This window comes from Neopelma chrysocephalum, unplaced genomic scaffold (genome assembly GCF_003984885.1).
Source record: "Neopelma chrysocephalum unplaced genomic scaffold, ASM398488v2 Primary Assembly neopelma1_62, whole genome shotgun sequence".
Taxonomy (NCBI): Eukaryota; Metazoa; Chordata; class Aves; order Passeriformes; family Pipridae; genus Neopelma; species Neopelma chrysocephalum.
Genome location: NW_020897719.1, coordinates 2,996,842 through 3,007,431, shown reverse-complemented (window position 1 = coordinate 3,007,431; position 10,590 = coordinate 2,996,842). Strand labels below are relative to the sequence as shown.

The following is a 10,590-nucleotide window of genomic DNA, read 5'->3' as shown; positions in this document are numbered from 1 at the left end:
GTGAGCACAGTCACTGCTTTACTGCGAAGTGCTTCCTGGCCAGTTGCTCTAGGAGCACCTCCCATTTCAGAACACAGTTGCCAAAAAGCTGCAGGATTCACACAGGTACCTTGGTGAGGTAACTACACAGTGTGATGGCTTAGCTTGTGCTTGTTAGTGTAACAGTGATGTGAGGGAGTTTGATGCAAAGTTGTTGCCACTTAACTCTTCACAGCTCCAAGTTGTTTGTGATGAATCCAATTTTTGAAAGTTAAAAGGGGAGAGAGCAACTAGCAAGGTGCACTTCATATCGCACACAATACACAGCATGAGACCCTTACAGGTCTTTTTGAAACAGGTAATTGCAAAATTTCTCTGTGTATTTTCTTTATTATAAGTTACTTCACTGTCACCTCATTACTGATGGAAAATGTCCCATGGTCTCCAGTGAGCATCATCTCCCTAGAGCACAGTCGTAAAGAATCTTCGTTGTGATTTGGCTTCACAGCATCTTGAAGATGAGTACAAACTTCTTGGGGGGGGAACCATAGCAAAACTGTATTACACTATTTCAGGTTACTTACATTTTTAAAATGAGGAAAATCTCTTGTATCTACACTTAGATTTCTTCTTTTAAAGTGTTTTGCAGTATAGTACCATTGCTAAAATAATCTCTTGCCAAAGTAAATGTTACTCCTCAGTCATCAGCCGGAGTTCTCTAGAGGTTGTTAAATTACCAGCACAATAACAGAGAACTTCATTGGCCTGTGGTCTAACCTCCACTGAAAGCTATTGAAGCAGCCTTGCCTGGAAGGAGAAAATGCCCTGCAGTTGTACACCTTTAAATCAGCTCTTTTCTCCTTTAATTTATGCTCAGCTTTGCTTGATGATATGGTTCCTTGTGTTTCTTCTGAAGAGCATGATGGCAGAGCTGAGTTGCACAGCCATCGATGTTAATTACTGCCTGCCCACCTATGGTTTGGAACAGAGAAGATCCTGGATTCAAATAATTTTATTACTTCTAAAAATACATTGTTTTCATTTTTATTTCTTATTAGTTCAAGCTTCAAAGGGGGCTGGCCTGGAGGGAGAAGCCCTGGAGTGCCTAGCAAGGTGTGAGTTCAGTTCCCATCACTGCCGAACATCTGCTGTTGCTGTGCAACAGCAAGGGGATACCCAGGGGTATCCATAATCCTTTCATCGTGCTCTCTCCCTCCTCTGCCTTTTCTGCCAGGTATTTACTGGGTTGCCGGGTGTGCCTTGCATGGGTGGCTGCAGGAAACTCCATGGCTGATGTCTCTTCATTTGCTGGGTAGGGATGTGTGTGCAACTGCAGAGCCTGGCATGGGCACCAAGTCGAAGGTTGTGGAGTCAAAAGGTTGCTCCGTGTCCTTCTGTGGGGCAGAGGGTGCACCTGCAGCACTTGGGGCTGCAGCTCTGCACAAGCAGGGTGGCTGTGTGTAGCTGGATAGATCCCTTGCATGAGGGGGATTTCACACACAGGTTTGAGTTCATGAGTCATTTTTAAGTGGCAGAGAACTCAAGGCTGATTATAATGAGTTAAGGTATCACCAGTTTGTTCGTGGTAAGATGGCAATATCTTAAATTACTTAAACCACTTTGTATTGCTTTTAATGGCCTGCTCCTTTTCACTTGGTTGTATCACAGTGGGCTGTTCCTCACAGCATTGTTGCCATTTGGGTCTTGGCTTCTCCCTGTCTGTGATAACCAGAGAGCAATCTGAGCCCATACCTTTGAAAACAACTGATGTACCTTAGGTGAAAAGAAATGCAGTATTAGAGTAACAAAAATCTCATTAAGATGAAACATGTCTGTCACATGCTGTGACGTTGGGTGGCTGTTGGACAGTGTTCTAAGGTGGCCTTTGAATGCCTTGTAGGTGGATTTCCTGCAAACTGCAATCTGAGAGGATTTGCAGGTTTTGTTCTTTGGGGGTCTAAACCTGCACATCCACAGGGAATTTGCTGTCCTGCCCAACAGTAATTTTTTCTTTTACCCAAATTGCCACTTGTCTTTACCTTTGGGCAGGGAGCTCTGTTTTTATTGTTTAGGATGGAGGTAGGTGGTGAATCAGTAAGTATAAAACACATTCCCTAGGACAGGGACCCTCATCCCTGTTCTTCTGCTGGCCTTGGTGGGCTCTGACTGACCTATGGCTAAACCCATAGTAAACCCACGGCACATCAAAAACGTAATCCCCTCGCCATGACCTGTGTAAGGCGAGGTGTGCGTTTTGTATTTCCCCCAAACCAAATACTGCTCTATGGCTACGAGAACCCTTTAAACAGTTGTTGAATTCCCCTCTACAAACTACCCTGGGAGCTTAGGGCTTGACACAAGGCCACATGTAAGCTACATTCCCAGTCCTCAAGAACCCCGAATTTTTGGAAAAGGCTCTGGAATTTATAGGTAAACTCTGACTTCCAGGAGTTGTTTTGTTTTTTTTTTTTCATTACACCTGTTACTGCACCAAAGCATCTAGGAATGCCAGGCTATTTTTGATTGATGCTCCTCATAATGGGTTTTAGATGTAATTTCTGCAACACTTCAGGACTAATTATATGGCAACCTGCTGCCAATATTCCTTGGGTTTGGCTCCTGCAGTAATTTGTGTTGGATTCCACTCTGGATTTGATTGTTTACTGTGTGTAATGAGCATTGACTACACTGCTGTCATTCCCTGGATTTACTGCAGCCTGGGAAAACGAAGAACAGGTTGAAAGCTTCACTGTTAGTGGGTGAGTCTGGGAGTTGTAATACTGGAAAAGTAAGAGAAAAGTTTAAGGCAAGTTCCGTATCCTAGCCTGTGCCTTCTCACACCTTCATCTCCTTTTACACAAATAGTTACTTTTGCTTTTAGTGGTTTTTTTCCCCTAAGCTCTAGGTTAGTGATTTTATAATATTTTCATAGACGCTCCATTATTTTGAAATCTGCTCCATCTAATAATTACTCTTTAATTACTGAAAGTGGTTATCTACTTTGTTGTCCTTAGTCTTGTCTGTGCTATTTATCAAGAATTGATCAATGTGAATACTGTACTGTGTAGTAATAACAAAAAAAGCATAGTTCCATAACTCTCACCCATGTGCCTGTTTATCTATGGAGGTACCTCATGGAGGTACAGTGGAGCACTCTTTGAAAGTAAAGTGATGCCTGGAATTTCATTCTCCAGCCAGGCAGGTTGTCCTGCACTAAATTACCAGAAGGATATTCCAGCGAAGCTCACTGCTGTGATCAGTGTGGAGTGTAGGACACAGCCTGGTTGGTCTGAGCTCTGCCCCATTTCTTCCCCCAGATGAGGACACGTGCCCCAAGCCCCCTGATGATTTGCAAGATCTGGTACCTAAAGTCGTGTGGGAAATGGACGTTTTGCCACATGCATTTGGGTTTTTTTCAGCTCGGAGCACCTGCAGAGTGGCAAGGCAGGCTGAAGACTAACTTAAAACAAATGAGATGTAAAGGAAGGGGAGTCCAGACAACACAGAACAAGTTAAATGCATGTGCACAGAAGTGATAGGAACTACTTTGCTTTCTGAATTAAACCACTTGAGCCAGAGTCATTTAAGACCAAACACTGCCAGCTTAGTGAAAAGAATTTATTAGAAACTGTTAAGCACTACAAAAAACTAGATTTTAGAGTATTTTTTCAGTAGACAGCACTCCAGCCATATGCTACATACACTGTACTGTGGACTTCAGACAGCCACTGTGCTCGTATCTTTAGGATGAGACATTCAAGCAGCATGCACAGTGAGACGGGAAGAAGTGAACAGAAAACCCTTTTCATTTGCCTAAGTTCACAGAAGGTACAGAGTTTTGTAATTGTTTTCCTCAAGGCAATCTGGATTGAAGGAATTACCTATACCCTGGAGGCACTGAGAGGGCTCAGCGTCCTCACCTCTCTGCCTTCAGTGCTAGTGCATGTTGGGACTTTTCAGTACAAGGAGTTTCAATAAATAGAAATACAGCTTTCATACTACTTTAACAAAAACATGGCCATGAGGTTGCAGTACTCGCCTTCTCGGGCAGCTGCACCAGCAGAGACCTTGCTGCTTTTTGGGAAAAACAGGAGGAGAGTCTACACATTAGGGCAATGCATTTTTTAAATTCAGCATAGAAACTGTAACAAACTGATAAGCTCCAAAGAATTTAATTGTAAAAAATAAAGTTACTGATCACATGCTACTCTGATATGCTTCATTACGTTCTGAAATACAGTGGAGCATCACTATAGTCACTGCCCCAAAAACATGGCAGCCAGTGACAGCTTTTCTTCCAGCCAGGAGCTGCAAAACAAGAAATAAATAACCACTCCCTTTTCCCAGTTCAAATCCTCTGTTATTTCTTCCCACCCAATTTCCACCTCTCCTCCACAAGGGGAAAAAAACCCCCATAGAACACTTATCTGACTCCTGAAAGGAGCTTTATAGCAAGGCTCAACTGTATAGAGTAAAAAAGATATAAAAAGTAATTAAAATCCAAAAATTCAGAGAAGGAAAATGTAATAAAGTACGCATGGCGTGATAAACCAGGATAGACATAGCAATTTGCTACATTATTCAAAAAGCGCTAACCAATTTTAGCTTAAAATAGTTCAAGAGATCTTACAACTTGCTACCACAGTGTAAAACTGAGTATTTTGAAAAATCTAAAACCTGGCTTGACTGTAGAAAATGTATTATATCTGTTTCTAATTTACACAGCATTTGTATTTAGGCACACAAAAATAAATATAGACAGTCAAATGCTTCAGTAAGTCTGTAGAAAGTTATAGTTAAAATCAAGTGATCAACTATTATGACAAACATCACATTTTTACACATCTCTCTCTCTGTAAACCACATGTGTGTGTGTACAGGGGTGCATATTCCTTATTTCATCCTCAGGTTTCTGCAAAAGTTACTTACAGGGTGAGACTGTTTTCTGCCAAGAACAGGTAATTTGGGAACTACTGGCTACAAAGAGGTAATTTCTCAGAAAACTTGACTGATACTTTCTGTCAAAATGGTTTACTCCTGCTTTTGTGCCAGGAGACCTAGGGCTGGAGCTGAAGCCAGGCTCAGCCAACACCAAAGGTTATGGCATGGCATGTCTGGAGAGCTAGTGACAAAATTTTAATAGCACTGTCTAAGAGTAAGGGAACAAATACGTCTGCTCCTTACCCAAAGGAGGAGGACCCCAAGCTGTTCTTTCCATAAGGAACACAGTGATCTCAGCGTTTCAGCAACCCTCCCTGCTGCTGCTCAGTAAAACTGGTTTTACGTTGGGTGTAATCATTCCCCAAGCACATTCAGTGACCCCACACCTGGCTTTTGAAATGCTTGTGGTACTTCTAGTAATCTCCCTACACAAAAGTGCCCGGGGAAGCAGGAAGACACAGGACTTCCAATGGCACAGCTTCAATGATACCAGTCTGGCGATCCATGCTACAGTCCCTAGTTAATGAGGAAAAGCATTATGCAGCTAAGATTGGCACAACTGGGAGCCTAATAATGAATTCCAGCTTTCTTGATTTTACTTGAAAAAGAAGCTGGTTTCTGTTTCTGAAGATCCAGCTGTAGTACACTAATTCCCTACTAGCTAAGGGCAGGGTTAGATGTGAACTGAGGTGGTCAGTTTGTGGTGATTGAGGGCTTTGAGCACAAAAATATTCAAGTTATCCCACTATCTTGAAACAAACTGAAAAACATCACAAACAATACCAAGCAGCATAATTTTTATTTGGTGTTACAACAGATGTGCAGCGTCCATGCTTTTGGGCACCACGTTTTACTGTTTATGATATTTCTTTTTAAAATCTAAACAGTTCTTGTGTTCAGACAACTCCATGTGCCTTTTTAATATACACATCGTGACCCCTGCATTCAGCCTGTCAAGTTAACGCTAGAAATATTTCTCAAGGCAATTAATTATTTTATCTTTGCTATAATTAGGGAGCTATCAAAAGAAAAAATTTACTTTAATCTGACTGATTACATGTACTGTACATACCTGTTCCAATGTACTCAGAAGTTTCTAATTTAATGAACTGTTATTGAAGTCAAAATGCTGTACATCTAAGTATCCACACAATCGTACATTCCTAATGATTCTTCTTTACATCTTTATTCTTTTTAGACATCTGTTTTTAAAAAGGAATAAAGAAGTTGCCCTGCAGATCTATATTTCTTTAGAACAAAACATTATATACTACCTTGAAAAATAATTTTATCAAAACCAAATTCAAATCACTGTCACGTACACTTTTCAGTTAACGGTTCATGTTGAAATTGCACTTTGCGGATAGAATAAAACTAAAAAATGAAAACATATTCTATTTCCTTTCACAGGAAACTGCCTCTTCAGGATTTTTCTTCCGTGAATGTTTGTATTTGTCTACATACGCTTTCACTAGATTTGCCACTTTTGCAGAATTAACTTCTCCACTCTTGCTATGACAAACCTACAACAGTTTTAAAGGAAAAAAAAAAAAACACTTGAAACATTTCTGTTGATTTGCAACAATTCCACATTATTTTTCATTTCCCCAACACCCCAGATTTCTCCATCCTAGGCATAACATATTTAAGAACTCCTAATACTTTCTGATTGCTTCCGAAAAAATTCTGAATTCCCATTCAACTTTTCCACACAACAACCGAGTTCTGTTTTGAGAGCCAAGAAAGCTCTGCTGGATGGAGAAAGGTATTTTTGCTTCTCCTGTTCCCCCTTTCCATCAACTACCAGTTGTTCCCAAGAACAAGAAATCCACCCCCAACCCTGCCTCAGTTGAACTGTATGCATCTCGGATAGACCAACTTACTTTATCTACAGCTTTCCGCACAATTTCTTTATATTCTTCCTTAGTGATGTCTTTATTTTGGTAGAAAGGTTTAATAGCTAGTTTGACCTCTTGTGCCGCTTTTTCTTGAATTAACAATTTCTGATGAGAAAACAAACCTGAGTGTTATTTTTCACCACATGCTTGTGTATCTTTATCAATCACAATTTAAAACTTCACAGGAAAAAAGTTGTTACAGAAGACTAGACAACCCTGCTCCCCTTGTCCACATTTCAGCTCTCAAAGGAGATGGCTGTGGTCTCCTGAGAACTGAACGTTGTCCCACAGCAATCAAAGTAATATTTGTAATATTGCTGCTTTAAGGAAGACTACATTAAAAGGAGTCAGCTTGGCAGTCTGTGTCCTACAGACACCACAAAAACATTACACACATGATGGTGTCGAGTATATTACACTGAAGGGTTATTGTCATAATTTGCTATTTTGTAGTATATCAAAATTTATACATAATTTTACATAATTTATACATAATCTTATATATAAAAATATTAAAATTTATATATTTTAATATAAATATATAGAACAGTGTATATATAAATATATGCTGAGCTTTCAACTTGCCTGGTCCTTCTTCGAGCTATCTGCACTGGCTTCCACTGTTACACTTGCTTTGTTTTCTCCCAATTTTACAGCTGCATTAGAGCTCTTGATGTGACCCGATGACGTTGCATTACCCGAACTTGGTCCCTGAACTGTTCCCACGTTTCCCAGGACTGCTGCTGGAGCAGGCAAGGCTGGAACACTCATGTTATTACTTACATGAGCAGCATTTGGAATACCCTGTTTTAAAAAGTTATCAGTAGTTAATATTATTGTTATTCTTCCATATGGCAATGTGCCTTTCTAGGAGTCTCAGTTGCTATAGAAAGAGCACGAATATTACATGCTTTGGTTCATTACCTAATTTCCACACTGTCCATTATTATGGAAGCTACACACATTACATTAGAGCCACTCAAAGACAAAAAAAAAAAAAAAAAAAAGAGCTTGAGAAGTGAAGCCTCCTCCATATCACTGCTGTGGCTGCCAGATACTTGCTCTGATCCCAGTGATAAAACAAAGTACCCTGCAAACAGGCGTGGAGGGTGTTACCACAGCGGGGGGGGGGGGGGGAAGGAAGTTTATGGCTGCAGAATCTCTCTACTTATCACAGACCTGTTTTGTAAATCAGATTAACATTTTTTTAAAAATCAGCACTGAAACACACAAGCGAAAAGAAACCTGAAACCACACTTGCATTCCTGCAGGCATTGCAGATACACAGGAATTGGGAAATAATGAAGCTCTCAGACTTCAGATAGAGGCCATTTTTAGCAAAAGCCCAGAATGCATCCTCCCAACACGTTTCTGGCAGGCCACACTAAATGCTGCTTTTTCACAGGTAATCAACCATTACTTTTTACACATCTGCATTTATCCAGATGAAAAATAATGCAACAGGAATTTCAGCTCTTTGGAAAGCACACAGAAATGGAGCTGTTATAATCAGCATGCTAACGCTCACCAGTGCAGTCTCTTAGTTTTTCTTTCAACAGGAAGGACAGGTGGAGTCCTGCTGTATTCAGTCATTTCTATTGTGCTACCGCTGAGGACTTGTTGAATGAAAACTCAGAGAAAAAAGCAGCAGCAGCTCCCAAAAGCATTCAGGTTCATGGACACCATTCCACAAAAGGAGTTTAAGAGCAACAAACATAAGAGGGGCTTTACAACAAGTAACTCTGTTTTGCAGCCATACACAATCTTTATAGAAACATATTTATTGCTGCACTAGATACCAATTTCAGAGGTTTGTAGCCTACGTTCTGACTTCTTACACTTCTGGAGGTTAAACCTACTGGATTTCCAATTTTAAAATGAAAATATTTTAAGTACAGACAGCAGGCATTAGTCAAATCAATCTACTAGCATTCAGTTCCAGCAATACCTTGCTGGTTTACCTTGCAGTGTAATAAAGTATTTCATACGGCCTGTAACCGCACTCTATTTCTGACAGCACTTATCTCGCCTTGTTCTAAGTCAATGAATATGAACAGATAACAGCAGTGGAAAGTGAGAACAATGTAGGCCATTCATCAGTTCACTTCAGATCTTTAGAGATGATGCATGAAAACAGAGGGTTAGAAATCATTTGTTCTAGAATATCACTTTTTCAACCTGGAATGCAGGGGAAAGTGTTTTAGGTTAGGACAGGCAGCAACAAGAGAAAACACAAACCCCAGTCAATCCCTGAAGAGCCCTTTACTTATCAAAAGTGCAGTGTTACATCTTCTCACAAGGCCATGCATTCTTCTCCAAGTTATTCATATTCCTTTCCTTGATATAAAATCTCTTAATATAAACAGCTGGCTACATGAGGATACATACGCATAGGTGGTTTTAAGATATCTTGAAAGGCATGAAAAAGTGGTCTGACCTGCCCCATGGCAGAATGTTTTTGAAACTGGGGAAATAAAGTGGGAGTTCGGTCTAAACAGGGCATGCAAATCCAGGAGAATCAGGCAAGAGGGAGGAAGTACAAAACACCAAAGACTTGGAAATCATCAACAAAAAGGCTAAAAAGGTTAAACAGGATAGAAAATGTATGTGTGGGAAAGCAGCTGAGAGAGTGACAGCTGGATAATAGAAGTGTGGAACAAATGGCTGCCATGCAGTACTAGGTAATTTTCCTCTGCTGATAGACCCCATGGGATGAGAACTGTAACACAGAAGTTTAGGTCACTTCCTACATGCTGCTGAAAGGGGATTCAAACAATTCCTAATGCTTAAAAATCAGGTTTGGAAGGGGAAAATCTAGTTTTGGAAACAGTGCACTTCTAAGAAGAAAAAGGTAATGGACAACATTGATGAATTTCTTCAGTGTTCCATTACCAGCTGGAACACCTCGTTACCACAGAAAGCCAGTTATGGTAGTGTGTGTTATTATTTAAAAGCTACAGTCCCAAAACAAACCATATGCTCATGGACACTTCAAATTTGGTGTGTGGTGGCAGAAAACAGGCAAGAGAGAAAGAAACTGCAAGTATAAATTTATCAAGACCATGGTATTCAAGATAAGAAACCCTTAACTGATAGTATTTCACTACTGCTCTTGCCATCATGGCTTCTGGTAAAGCATACCTGCAATTGTTTTCCATCTTGCTGTGATGCAATGTAGCTGACTTGCTGAGATGGTGGGGGTGGAGGTGGAGGCGGAGGTAATCCCTGAGAAATATTTGTGGGAGCAGCTACCTGTATGAGAGGCACTCCAGCAGGGAGATGCATGGGCATTGGAGGGTGGATGTTGAAAGGATTTCGTTGCATATTCATCAAGGGAGGATGGACACCCACTGGATACGGGAAGATATTCATAGGTTGGTGCTGTGCATTCACTTGTGGCATTACATTCATTTGTTGCTGCATCATATTTATTGGTAACTGAGAACCATCACTTTGCTGGTTGCCTTGGTCTTTGGGGTTTGGATCTATTAAAATCAAAAACAGACAGCATATGAAGCAGAAGTTCTGTACTTCATAAAGCAAAAGGGGACCCAGGTGTCTAAACTCTTCATTAAAAAGCTTTATATACTGTGAGTCTTTTCAAGATATTGCATTACATTATTACACAGCACTCATCACCACACGTCATGGAGCCAAATGCTAGTTTTCCAAGTTTAAAAAGTTCAGGTTACTATGGCAGCCTGCGTTTTGAATTTCTGTTTTCTCTACTTGTTCCCATAAATTATTTCACCACAATGAAACTGCAATTTTT

At 40.4% G+C, this 10,590-nt stretch overlaps 1 protein-coding gene across 4 annotated transcripts in view; it reads right to left on the bottom strand.

The window, feature by feature from the left end:
- Positions 1 to 3,583: 3,583 nt before the first annotated feature.
- Positions 3,584 to 10,590, bottom strand: part of SCAF11 (SR-related CTD associated factor 11) — a 50,395-nt gene continuing 43,388 nt past the window's right edge. For 3 of the 4 annotated variants that reach the window (XM_027682175.1, XM_027682177.1, XM_027682178.1), the window contains 4 exons: positions 9,960 to 10,303; positions 7,404 to 7,622; positions 6,804 to 6,923; positions 3,584 to 6,443 (listed from right to left, as the gene is read on the bottom strand). In XM_027682175.1, the coding sequence (XP_027537976.1) occupies positions 6,315 to 6,443; positions 6,804 to 6,923; positions 7,404 to 7,622; positions 9,960 to 10,303 (812 nt within the window). In that variant the 3' untranslated portion in view covers positions 3,584 to 6,314. The remainder of the gene's footprint in view (positions 6,444 to 6,803; positions 6,924 to 7,403; positions 7,623 to 9,959; positions 10,304 to 10,590) is intronic. The other variant, XM_027682179.1, reaches the window with a different exon arrangement.